At 31.8% G+C, this 14,189-nt stretch overlaps 1 protein-coding gene across 1 annotated transcript; it reads right to left on the bottom strand.

The window, feature by feature from the left end:
- Window positions 1–1,373: 1,373 nt before the first annotated feature.
- Window positions 1,374–10,839, bottom strand: LOC140040527 (G1/S-specific cyclin-D2-like). The gene is made up of 5 exons (XM_072086530.1): window positions 10,390–10,839; window positions 9,548–9,763; window positions 8,972–9,131; window positions 7,313–7,458; window positions 1,374–3,103 (listed from the first exon to the last, which is right to left on the bottom strand). The coding sequence occupies exons 1-5, from the start codon at window positions 10,591–10,593 to the stop codon at window positions 2,942–2,944; spliced, it is 888 nt and encodes a 295-aa protein (XP_071942631.1). The 5' UTR covers window positions 10,594–10,839; the 3' UTR covers window positions 1,374–2,941.
- Between the last annotated feature and the right edge of the window lie 3,350 nt (window positions 10,840–14,189).

Raw genomic sequence — 14,189 nt, 5'->3', positions numbered from 1 at the left:
TCTGCCGCCCTCTATAATATGCTAATTGAATTACCGTATGCTACATGCTTAAATGTAAACAAATATAAATCTATACCAATATGTTTTTATTTCATTACAATGTGTTTAATAACTACGCACTTGTATTCGAATATCTGCTTTAATACATTAAGGCTGCAATTAATGTTAAATTTGCCTGTACAGTCGCCATGGTTACAAATTGTTTCCTCTGATTGGTCAAAAGTCAAGTCAGTTACCGTTTGGTAATGATGCGTCTGTGGAAAACTGCTCAAAACAAAAGAGCACTTTTCATACATTTTTCCATGATATACAAAACTTAATTTTAAAAATCAATAGCTAAAATAGGTAAATTATATTTGCTACCACTGAATTAAATATATCTAACTAAAGAAAAGAGAGCGATATGAAAATACGTCCCGTAATCAAATACGTAATACAATATACATATACAGTACTGTAGCATTAAATCGGCGAGTACTGGTATACTGGTATGCAATATTCAGTATAAATAGAATACTGTTGTCAAGCGGAAATTCGTATACATGTATCCTTGGAAATCGGAATTCCCCATAAACGTTTTATCCTGGTTGGCTGCAACTCAAATAACCAAAATGATTGAAGTGATTGCAAGCGGGTTCCGTTTTCTATTCAACGTTTTGTGTATAAAGTACGTCTCTAGTATTCAGTGTGTGTGTATCCACATTATTGTACTTACATACGGTAATGTAATTTTACAACAAATAGTTCAAACTATTTAAACAGAGGCGCGCCTAAATCGTGATACTTTTCAGAGTATTTATCTGTATATCAACTTCTATCTTCAAATCAGACCATAGAGCAAAGAACTAATTTTACCTTCACTTTTGCAATACAAATTTTACAATACAATTCGATTGTTACAGTATTATTAAACAAATTGAGGGGTCAGTGATCCACTAGGCACTATATAAATACTGTTTATTATTATTATTATTAGTAACTATTGTGAGTTGGTGCCGCATATAAAAAAAACCGTCCGCCGCCGACCGATTCACGGCTGAACAACCACGAACGTTCGTACTTTTTTTTAACATTTTGTCTGCCGCCCTCTACATCTTTATAAACTTTATCTGAACACGATATGAAAGACGCGTTCTCACATTTTTATACTGTACTCTGTAGACCTATTGCTAAAGGAAAAATTAACTGAAATAAATTCAACAGCATGATTTTTGGTTTCTTTTCGGAATTCAATCGGTCTACTTGATATTTCCATTAATAAATTTATGTCTTAAATTTTTTTTTTCTTCTTCATTTTTATCCATTACAGTTGAGTAATATATAGTTAAAGCTCATGTACTTGTTAAAAGTAGTAAACTCAACAAAAAATAATATATATTCTCTGCATTTTATTTTTCCACATGAAAATGCTTACAAATGACTAAGCAGTCGAAATTGAGTCAGAACACACCTTTAAAGGTATAAAAAAATTAAAAAAAAACATAAAATGAATGACATAATGATACAGAAACAGTAGTTTAATAGAGTGCCAGCACCTAACAGTATCATACAAATGATTGTCCACCCTTTCTCTGTAATACCTAATATGGAATGATCAATTTGAATGTAAAAATTACATTGGAAATATTAAAGCACCAAGAATAACACTTGGACACATAGCAAAAATGCTCAAACTTTAATTTGGTCACTATTAATAGTTGAAATACTTAAAAACATCATTGTGTTTACAATTTAAAATTCCTAATTACAACTTTACTCTTGTAACATTGTCACAGCATAACATTTAAAGCACTAATTAATATATCAAGTACCTATAAATTGGCACAATTTTTAAATAACCAATTTGGCAATTTTGGTTGAATCACTCTTAGTTACCTACATTATTAATTTTTGAATGGGTATATAATCCGTTTAAAATGTCATAATTCTACACAGCAATTGGATAATAGGATATACTCAACACATCAAACTTTTGTAATGTAATGACACAAAAAATCCCAACACTGCAATGTAAAATAATTGGTGGCAGTTTCTAGGTGACGTAACAAACTAATTTATAATGGATATCTTTGGTACAATGGTATAAATTCAGCTGGCTGTAAATATGACAATGTTTACTACTTGTAAAAATGGCAGTGTTCTCATAGACACCAAGTTTATTATACATGTATATATGATGGTGGGTAATTTAAACCAATACTGTTTATATTGTGCACATTATGTAACACCCTTGCATAAAACAGGATACGGAAGATCATATACAGATAACTGTTAATTGCTAACTTGCTTTTGTTTATCATTATTGAGGTAGCAAATTGACTTTGTTTTAAACTGGTACATCACATCAAACTGGAAGACATTGTGATGAGTGTAGTTATTAATAATTTATCCATTATTTAAAATAAAAGCAAATTCAAAATTTAAAATAGTTGTTAACACTCAATTCTCATACAATTAAATATGTTACTTGAAAATATTATAATAACATTTTATATTGAAAGTTCAGATACATGTTTAAAAAACCAAAAATATAATACTTTAAAATAAAGATGTAATATAATTAAGAGTTAAATAAATAGGGTCTAGTTGTCTAGATCATTTCGAATGGACATACTGAATCCCAATACATTGCATAGATCCGCTAACAAAAATAATTTTGCATGAATTAAAAAATCACTAAAATTACTGAATAGTTCTCTTTTTAATCGAGTTAAATTAGTCAAAATTTAAAAAAACCTAATTTCTGTTCTATACCTTTTCACCTTCATAACCCAACCAGCTTCATCATTATAAAAAACTTATTTGCTAAACAATATCACACTCTCTCACACACATTTTTGTATACAGGTATTTTGGTAATTTTAATTTTTTTTTCCTTTTTTAAATATTATTAAATTCTTTAATTAGAAAGAGAACCATGCAGCCATTTATTTAAAAATGTTTACGTAGAACCGGTATTCAGGAGGAGAGAAATTTCTTGTATATCTGTGGGTGTAGAGGGCGCCTCTTTATCTTCCTTTAACATTTCTTCTTGTTGGCTGCCCGACGATAAGTTTTTTGACAACAAGTGTTCGATTTGTTCTTGACACTGATGAAGGTATTCCTATAAGATAAAACAAAAATTACTGATTACTAGTCAATGTTTTTAACATATTTTAATCAACAACAGACATTCAATAGATAAAGTATGTATAAAGTATAATAGGTGTGAGAATAACACAATGTATAGGATCTTTTCTAAAGCAGCAAGCCCAGACATTTTATCTATTGTATCACTCATTAGATGGTAGGGTGTTTAATGCTGTTTTACATGAGAAAGACTGTATTGAATAACAAAGAAGACGTCAACAAACTGGCACATCAAACACACTATAGCTACTCTGTAGGCCTACATGCCCAGTAGGTAAATTATTCAACAATGAAACTAAGTACAGGAAATGGCCTCCATTGAAACAGCATGGTAGAGTAGTCAATCTTAATTCAACTAAATTACACTATACAATAATTCCTTTAAAAATTTGAACCTAGTGAACTAAAATTGCTACTATACACAATTATATTGTTTGAAAAATTTAAAACGAAATTTTTAAAAAGTAGATTGTACGATGAGAAATTACATAAACGTTTGGAAGAAAATGTTATTATTTGGCATGTTGGCATGTAAAATAAAAACTACTAGAGCTCTATATAAGTAAGAATGTGAATTGAGGGGTAAAGATGAGGAACAGGGATGAGAAAATGTAGAACACACGGAACTGGGTCATAAATATACAAGAGCAAATGAGTTCAACATCGAAGTGTACCACCCAGGGCTAGACAGTTCCTCTTACATGAGGGTCTGCATTAGCTTTACCACTCCATTATGTCACATGTGGGAAAGGAGGGGAAATAGGTCACTTGAGAGTGAAGGGGAAATGGGTCATTTGCATCAATAAGCTGTTACCTAACTAGGGGTCAAAGAACAGACAAGCAGGTATGTCTTTACATCACAAATCCCCTACTGTGTTCCCCATTTGACCTTTCAGATGACCCGACAATAAACTTATTTAGTTTCTATAGCAATTTGACCAATAGAGGGTAATGTTAGCACGAACGTTTCATAAATCAGTTCTTCCAGATCAATGTAAACTATACCATACATTTATACCATACAGTCATCAAACAATTTAAAGAAATTTAAATACTATTTATTATTATATATAATAGATAATATAAATAATATTAATTTTCTTTAGAATAATTGATAATAATAGAAGTTAATAAATTACTAGAACAAGGGCTTTCATTTTGTGAACAATCTCTTGGAAAGAGCCCCATGCTGTTTGATAGAGAACGGAAGTCAGCAAGCTGCTATCCTAAATTGAACCACTTCCATTACAAGAAGAAGTCAATCATTGCTCATTAACTGCTAATCAGAAACATCTTAGAACTCATCCATCTAGCATCTTAAGATCATTGCTCTAGGCTCTGTTCCCAGTGTCAAACAGCCCAGGAATGCAACACCGCTGGTATATATTCTCTCTCAGTTGTTATAAGGACCCATTAAAATAAATACAACCGCATTTGTAATTCATGTCGCCAGCAATATCATAACATGATTATGATTATTATAACAAATTCTTAAAGTTCCTTATGCTTTAAATTAAAACAACTGTTTTCACATTATTGAATGTCACTGCCACATTTTATCTAACAGAATTGATGTTATTTCAATTTGAGCATATCAAAGGATAGGTTTGGGAGAATGATTATATTGAGAGCCCATTAATCAATTTGAATTTGAAATTTCACATTTTCCTTTTTATTAAGTTGGATTTAGATTATCAGATTAGAAGCGACAGGTTAAAATTCCGATCGATACCTGAGGCCGGTTAACCACCCTGTCTCACCACCAGTGCTTCCACGGCACGCGTGAGAAGAAAGGAATGGAAATACCTTAAATCGTTGAAGCACCGGCATTTCCCGGAAATCGGTACAGTGACCGTAACAAGTATACTCGTCACCGAGTAATAAGGTATGGAGACAAGACGCCGCATGGAAGTTCGATAAGCGTTGTATAAGATAGAGGCCGCTCAGTTGGTTTAAGGAGGAATATACAGCCAAAACAGCTTGATGGGAATTGAGAAGGAAAGTGGAAATGCTGATTCACAGCAGGCCAGCAATGAAATGTAATCTACCTACTGTCTAGAGGCTAATAGTCTTTAAACTATAAGAGTGCGCCACCAACATGCCAACTGAATACCGAGTCGTAACATGATCCGACGGCGGTTAACAAGAGCATGTAAAGGAAAATATTGACAGGTCACAGAGAATGGGAGGTCTGACGGACCAAGAATAACTTTCCTCACATTGAACCAATCAAAAAGGCCAAGACACATAGCATATTGTAACTAGGCCTGATTGTAACAATAATGTAAGTAATTACTGATAATCCAAATAAACTACGGTAAGGCACCAGTTTTGTGGACCATGAAGAAAGCTGGTTAAATTATGTTAACACAATTTTTTTTTATTCATTTCTGTTGAGGAAATATTGATTGTGAGTTTAAGGGTAGAGTCGCATTTGATTTATCAAATCAAATAAAGGCCACCTTGCAATGATAGAGGGTCAAGTGGTATATGCATATGCTATGAGTATCTCACAGATCATCAATAAATAAACCTAATCTAAACCCACAGCTAGAATTTCACTGCATTTTTTGTCAGCTTCAAAGTTATTTGTCTCTGTAATGCCACTGAAATCCACCTGTAATGTTTTACATGTTGCTTTGCACAATTTTTAAACACCTTTTCAGGGCCAAAGTCAATCAAGTTCAGACACCCAATTTGACCTCATACATTATTTAAATCATCCAAAGAATATTTACACCTACACAAACTAACTGAACCTAGTGAACAAATAACACTTATTTTTGTGAAATTTTTTACAACACCTTTAACAAAGATAATCTATACCATAAAATTTAATACTTGTTAAGTAGGATGGTATATTTGTATGTTGTCTCAAGAAATAAACCAATATTTTTAGAGCCCTTCTAACAAAAAAATACTTTTGTGTTAAGCATTATTTAGATAGAGTGTTGAATTCTATTACAGAAGTTATATATTATCTTTATAGACTTGTGAAAAAAAGGGGGTTGAATAAAAATGCACTAGGGACTGAGGGAGAGCTTGAACAGCATTTCATATTTGTTGATAGTTGAACATGACATGCTTGTTCGGGATATGTCAATACATCAACCTCCTTTTATATCAACTTGTGATTGATTGCCATACATTCCTAAGGAATTTAGGATGGTTCTACAGAATACGCAATCCTTTTGTAAGTCCAACTTTCCCCCTTAAACCAAAATCAATATTTCAGGTGCCTTTCCAGAAACACCCTACATATAGTGTAGGTCTACTCACAATTTTTAATTAGTTAGAAAAGGCGAGAGAAGGCAAAAATTGTATTGTTTTTACTCATTATCTTGCATACCATCTTTTGTGGTCATTGAAAATGTGTACATTGAACTGGTAGGTAAGTTCCTACCATGACAAATTAAGCTTAACCAAAATGATAATATTTGTAAGGAAAGGGATATGTAGCATTTTCTTCTGTTAGTTAATTTTAGTACAATATAAGCCAAAGTATTTTAACTGGGGAAATAATTTGGAAAATTATTATTGTGAATTTGTTCACAAGTATTCTCAAATGTACTTAAAGTACAATTACATCATCTTAGATATGTGCTTTCTTAAAATAGGTTTTACAAAATCTTAATTTTGTTCTTGAGGAAAAGGTACTTGCAGTATTTAGTATAAAATATTATATAAAAATTAACTAGGATATTTACTGCAAACAAACGAATATAAAACAATATGATAACTGCTTTATAAAATGTTGTATAGCATTTAGAAATACAAAAGCAGTCTTTTTATCAGCGTTATTGTGTACCTTATGCTGTTAATTACACCTAGTGCTTAAAGCTGCTGAAATGTGGCCTAGCCACCTTCTTAGCACATGGTTGCAGGCCATTGTTATCAAATCAATACATTCCAATAGCAAGGTTGTTAAAATAAGAAGAGTATAAGAAAGAATAAAAAGGATTAACAGTCCAGTACAATGACCCTAATTCATTAAACAAACTTGTTCTAAATTCTATTTAGTTTTTCTGGTTTCTGAAAGGGCCCATGATTCATTACTTCATATTTTGAACGAAAAATGTATAGTGGTCTTCACAATGAAAAGCCATTTTATTATTGACCGGAAAAAATTTTAACCAAAAGACTACTTACTACTTTAAGAATTAAAAATTAATTTTAAACTCACCAATTCTATTTTTGTAATTTCATATAATCTATTCATTAGATTTGGAATTTCATCACACCTCCTGATACCAGAGCTTAAACCATTAACTGCCGCCCCCACACACCCAGCAGCTATCATTGAAGGAGGATACATTGCAAAACTATAATCTGGAAAAATAAAAAAAATTAAAAATTAATATGAATATAATATATATAAATAATATTAATAATAAATTTGGACTTTGAGCAATATAATATTCAATTATAAAGGAAAGTGATATGATTTAGTTATATACTAAGCTACAGTACTAGCTTTTAAACAAATACATCCATACACAAATTTGTTTTTCACAAATTTACACTGTTATAAAACAGGAATAATCTTTTCTTCAGGGCTGTGCTGGAGGTACACCTCAAACCACGTAAAGATTTTATGAGTTTAAACTCTTTTATTGATAAATCAACAAAATGTTTCCGGCCTGTCATAGTTCCAATTATTTATTTAATAATCTTGATCATTTAAAACATCCGCCATTATTCATTTTCAATGGTTAAAGAGAGAGGTTTATACCCCCTGTATGCAGTCAATAGTGGAATCAATCAATAAGGATATCAAAATCTATCAAGTCAGGTTTTTCAAAAACAAGTCAACTTTCAGTAGAAAGAAATAATGCAATGTAATTGTAAACACACAATTAAGAACACAAGTAACATATGGCAATAAAATAGATAGGTTATAGAGTTAGAGTGTAGAGTATCCAGGAAATGGCATTTAAGGTTTGAAAATGCAGTGTTGGAAGATTAAGAACAAGCCTTAGGACTTCTTCACATCAGGACAAATGGACTAACTACAAAAGCAAACATGACCACCACCGGGACCATTGGCATATTTTAAAGTTCTGTTGGCCTGGCTGATGGCTTGTTGTTGTCTATAAATGATGAGAAAATATTGGCACAACAGATTTCTCTCAAATTAAATTGTCTTTAATAAAACAATTCAAAAGACCTTCCTTGCTCAGAATGACAACTTAAGATTAAGCTTACAGGATTAGTTGAATCATTTCAAAAATTACATAATCAATTACTTCAGGGTCCAGGAAAAAAACAAAAGAACTTAACAAGGCAGACAAGAATATTAAATGAAGATAAAGCTTCGAGAATCAATATTGAATTGAAAGATATGTGTTTCTTTTACATTACTGTATCATAAGCCTAAATGTAATGCCCTTATATTTCGATGGATTATTCAAGATATGTAAATTTTTGTTGATAAAAATAGAAGAATAAATCCTTAATTTGAATGTAATTATAAATACACTTTAAATTTTTTTTTTAAATGAATGATGTCCAAAAAATTAATTGAAAAGTTGTTGGTGTGAATATGAATATGATGAATAAAGTTCTGTATAAAGACAAAATTTGTAAAAATATAGAAACATGTTGAACAAATAAAGAAAAAGAATATACAACCGTCACTTACCATTAAATTTCACATTAAGTCAACAAATGCACAAAACAAAGATTCCACAAAATAGTTTTTGCACGCACACAAAATTGCAACAGGATCAAAATATAGGTGTTGGACTCCACACAAAAAAATATATAAATCAATTTTTTAAAGACAGGCACACACACTTTATTTTTCTAATAAAAGAAAACAGTAAAATGTATGAGAACACACCTGTAACACACATGGCTATTAATGTCTGTGCATGTTTTCGGATAAGATGAGCATAGTCTGCTTCTATCGGTAATCGATGCAGAACTTGTTCCAAAAAGTCATGTGGGGTTATTGCAGAGAGGTCCCATTTAAGTTTCTTTAATATTAATACTTCAATTTCCTAGAAGAGATAAAGAAAAAAAGACAATAGATTTTCAGTAAAAGTTGTAATTTAAGCATAGGTCATTAAAATTAGGTAATTAAATATGAAAAATAAATAAATTGGCCTAGGCCTATAGCTATATTACACAAACAGTAATACATTCACGCATTTCACTCTTTAGTATATTAATATAAAAAAACATGAACATGATGATTCCTCATGTAAATAATCAGCTGATTTGTTTACTGGCAATTGTTCTGCGTAATACAAATTATAACATTTTGTAACAAATCGCAGAAGGCTCCTAGGAAACCACCATCTTGTGTCTGGAGAACAGGGTCTGATGATCCTAGGCTAGCTACTAAGCTAGGCCTTTCCTTCAATCATAAAGTAATAAAACACAATTAAACAACTAAAATAAAATAAAAACTTACTAGTAATTGTTGATAACTTATTGATTTATCTGTATAGATGATGAGTTTTTCCGCCGTCAATGGCGATGTTTCTTTTAATTTTGATGCTAAAAACATACACGTTGCACCTAACAATTGCAACTTGTTCCTATTTAGTCTACAAACTGCTAGAAATCTGTCCATGTAATTCATTGCAAGAGGAAACACGTCTTGTTCACATTGCTGTTCCTCACATACCTATGAAAACAGAAAATAAACAAAGAACACATAAATACAAGCTAAAAGATCAATTACGAAATTAGGTCTCCTTTTATCAAAAGTCTCAGTGCATTTTCTCACGTGCATTTTCAGCCTTCCTCGACGTCTAGCCGAGTAAACCGTACTTGGACAGAAGCCAAGCTAGGCGCGGAGAGGATAAAAACCTGCATGATGTGTGTGGATCGTCCAAATCAACAAGTTTTTAAAAAAACGAAATAAAATATACACAACAATTGATTTTAAAAATAATTATCAGAAATTAATATTCCATAACACATTGTCTTATATATCTAATTTGAGTTACATTTAAGGCTTTTAAAGTTTGAAAAACTTAAATCTTAAAAGACCCACTTCAAAAGAAAATGGCGGAGGTGGTGATCACAGAAAATGCGCGATTTTCCTACGTTTCGTAAAAAATATCAATAAAATATCACATTAAAAGAAATTAGTAAATTGTTTAGGTAAAAGTAAGTATTGATTAATATAAATTCATTTTTGTTTAGAAAATGAATGAAAATATTATGAAAATATAATGAAAATAGAAAGACGCATTGCTTGTCAAAATTCATTCGTTTCAAACACAACACATCAAAAAGTGCACTTACTTCCAACATCCAGTCTGCAACCATTTTCCTCATATATGGTTTTAAATCTGTTTGGATGATTGTAAAATAGTCACTACTCAATGTATATTTTTCTTCACTGCATAATAAATTGTTCAAAACTCTGTCATTTAATAAAACTGGATCACGATAGCTTCGACGTATTTTCTCTACTTCGCAACATAGCAATCCACCCGGTACTTCCATTTGATGGTTGATAGGCTAGGCTAGTTTAGGTTGTTAAAAACAATCTTTAAAATAGTGAGAATATGCTTTGTTTTTGTACAGACTAAACAGCCTTTACCACTACAGATTGACTGAATCCTATAAAGGAAAAATCTTGACTGTCTGGTAGGGCTAAGTCCGGTTTGGCCGACTTAAAGATACTTTGGAGAGCAAATTATATTTCAGTGCTTTCAGTGTGATTTTCACCGGCCAACAATCTCACGGCATGAAGTGACACGAAGTTATTGAGACAACCTCATGAATAATTTATTACGTCGCCCTATCAACCAGTGAGCGTCCGGTTAACAAGCTTTACCAGTGATCTGACCAATCTCTGAAATCTAATTGACGTTCTATGCATATGCAAATTACGTAACAATGATCGTCACAATTAACAACAAAGCAACATGTGCGTTTTTCGCGCATTCTGGCAAATTTGGTGCGAAAAGTGAAATGCCTGTACTTACAGTGTATAGCAATGCATCAATGCTTTGTTCATATTTTCTTCTGGATAATAATTTTAAACAATGTTTAGTTGATACACCTGGGGATTAGTCTTTTATCAATTAATATAAAAAAGGCTTTTAAAAAGACAGCGTAAAAATTCATTTTTTATAGAAACAGATTTAATGCAAGAGACTTGAAGCAGATGTCTAAAGGCAGATGTTGTAGTATGAATTACGATACCGCGTAAATTCATTTTTAATGTTATGCTATTTTCAAATTAATTAATTTCTGGGGGTTTTGTTAATAATGTTAATGTCTGTTAATATGGTTCTATAAGTTGGTTTTAAACTAGACTGTGTAAAATACATACGGTATGGTACCTGCAGAGATCTTTAAATTTTGAAATTCAGTATATCGTCACTGTAGGTTACAATAACACAATACTTTTAGCCTACATTGAAAAATTGATATACAATGTAACATTCATTCACATCAGACATTAGTATTAGTATTTTATCTTTTTTTTTTACACTTCAAAAAATGGAATATATAATGTATTTTTAATAATCAGAATCATTTACAACAAGGCCAATATATTTATAAATTCGTCTAAAATATGAAAACAACCACTTGATAAAAAGCGAGAGGAAAAGACGGTTTGGGAAGATTATATAGTTCGATAGGCGATGACGTCATTTACATGGGTACTAATTAGCATGACCGGTAATCGACAAAACCCTTTCTTCTCACTATGCAAATACCATTGTAAAGGCACTGACACCACCATCGTCACGGAAATTCACTGTCTATACTTCGCCGCTGTAACGAGGCAAATTTTTCTATTTTTAACGCAAGGGCTGACAGTAAAAGCTCCACCTCTGCATCAAACGTGAAGTTTTGACCAACTTTGATTGGTTAACGCTTTGGTTATATTGCTAGTGCAAATGTTTAACCTGAAACTCTGGCAGTGTAATGATTTCATTACATAGAGCTGCGATATCTACGATTGAAACACGGTAGACCTACTCCTGTAATATTACATATAGAAAATGAAATTTCTATTACAGAATACCGTTTTTGATCTGAACTGTTTTTGTATATTTATCGCGCCAATTTCATTCTAAATACCGCGAAATAAAGCATTATTACCACTTGTTTGTTAGTAAATTGTGTAAATTCACTATTAGTATTAGCATCAAAGACAAATAAAGTTTAGATATAAAAGCTTAGTTTATTGCAAGATTTAACACGCATTGGTCCTTCCATAAACACTGTTTATGATTTTTGTTTGTATAAGACGCGCTAGAGATCTACAATTTTAAGGTGTTTCTTATTCGTTCGTGAATTACAATGCATAAAAAAGTCCGATCATGACACAAGGATCTAATCCCAAAACCCCCCGTGTACGCCTCTGTCTGTGGGCCTAACAAAGATATATGGAGTGACAACATCATTACAAGTCTATCTATCTTTGCGACGAACAGAGCCTAAAACATTAGGACTAACCAGAGCAAAGTTAGCAGAATTTATAAAAGGCGGGGGCGGGAATAAACCAGATAAGACCGGTTTTGCTTATTATACATAGCAACAAGAGGAAATTTAACTTTAACTTTATTATTTCCGTTTAATATTAAAATTGGTGAAAATATATACACTATATAGGCCTAACCCAAAGAACATACAACAATACAACATTTTGTTTTTAAATAATATAATTTTCTAATAATTTAATACAAAAAAGTATTGGCATCCGTATATAATATAATTATTCAAATTAAATAACAACATTACATTGATATCAATGCGCTTCAACATGATAATGTAGCACAACTATGCATGCGTGTAGATGAAATTTGGGGTATATGGATACAAAGCGGTCACAAACATGCGAACATTAACAAGAATATCGATACATTATCTTTCAATATCTTTAGTTATTAGAAAGAGTTCTAATCTCAGCCTCAACGCCTTTTCCTGCGTCCAAATCTATAGGCTTATAGACCGTGAATGTTCTCTGTACAAGGCACCCTACATAGAACTACACACTTTCCAGACTTACCGGCTTCACTTCAATGATTGGATTGGAATTTACACAAACACTTTGAAGCCTACGTATTTCATCGAAATAATAAAACATACACAATGATAATAAATATATCTAAAAAAAAAAACAATCTACAAAAAAAGGCATGGAATGTTGTATGTTGTCTGATCTGATAACGCAATCATTAGTAGGCCTATAGATTAGCACAGTGTATTTTGTAAGGATGTGGTTTTACATTTTAACCACTGTCCTAACATTACTTGATGACCTTCTTATTGATATTTATTTTAATGATGGGCGCAGTGCATAACCATCGAATGCATACTCTAGGCCTTTTATAATTAATTGGCCAATCTTACTAGTCAGTTATATAGCTGCAGTTTCTCCATAAATACACAAGTGATGATATGGCGAACAAGCGAGAAGGCTATTTAGATTCGATGGTAATATAGAAATGGTATAGTGATATTAATGATATTATGTGCAAATCTAACATTAAGAAGATGCTCTGATGCAGTTAATCAGTCAATATGAGACTTCACCTTTAACGAAAGTTATATCGATTCACTTTTTACTAAAAACGGATACAACTCTTCCGACATGTATTGAGACAAACGAATAGAATAACTTCCGATTTCTTCTTTCCATATTGTAGGAGTGAACTTAAACGACATAAGGATATCCCCGAACGAAGTGCATCCGAAAGTGAGAATCATTTATCATCTAATGGGAAAACCCCATTATGACAGTTTCCAAAACTGAAATAAATACCTCCTTCCGATGTAAAACCTTACCTACAGCTTTATCATAATATAGGAGGTTAGCATAACTATAAATATCTTTATAATATAATAAATATCTACGAATAAATGAAATATAATAAAAATGCTGCACCAAGAACTATTCGATTTAAACGGTCACATTGTGGTCACTTCCACGTACCACACAGTCGATCGTCTCTCTGTGTATACTTTGATAGCCACTCAAGCGTTAAGACTAGCGCATGCGTATTTAAATACTCGATCCCATTGGTCAACTATTTCTTTCACGACGAATACGCTGTCTTTGATTGGACAAAAGTTATAAC

The sequence above is a fragment of the Antedon mediterranea genome, chromosome 2 (genome assembly GCF_964355755.1).
Source record: "Antedon mediterranea chromosome 2, ecAntMedi1.1, whole genome shotgun sequence".
NCBI classification, from domain to species: domain Eukaryota; kingdom Metazoa; phylum Echinodermata; class Crinoidea; order Comatulida; family Antedonidae; genus Antedon; species Antedon mediterranea.
The sequence above is the reverse complement of the archived record's forward strand: the minus strand, read 5'-3'. Positions and strand labels throughout refer to the sequence as shown.

Excerpts from the sequence above, each read along its gene's own strand:
- LOC140040527 (XM_072086530.1), bottom strand. The coding sequence starts at position 10,593 with ATGGAAGTACCGGGTGGATTGCTATGTTGCGAAGTAGAGAAAATACGT. Across the intron at positions 7,459-8,971 it reads AATAGCCATGTGTGTTACAG|ATTATAGTTTTGCAATGTAT; the intron begins GTGTGTTCTCAT and ends TTATTTTTCCAG. Across the intron at positions 3,104-7,312 it reads AAATTACAAAAATAGAATTG|GAATACCTTCATCAGTGTCA; the intron begins GTGAGTTTAAAA and ends TTTATCTTATAG.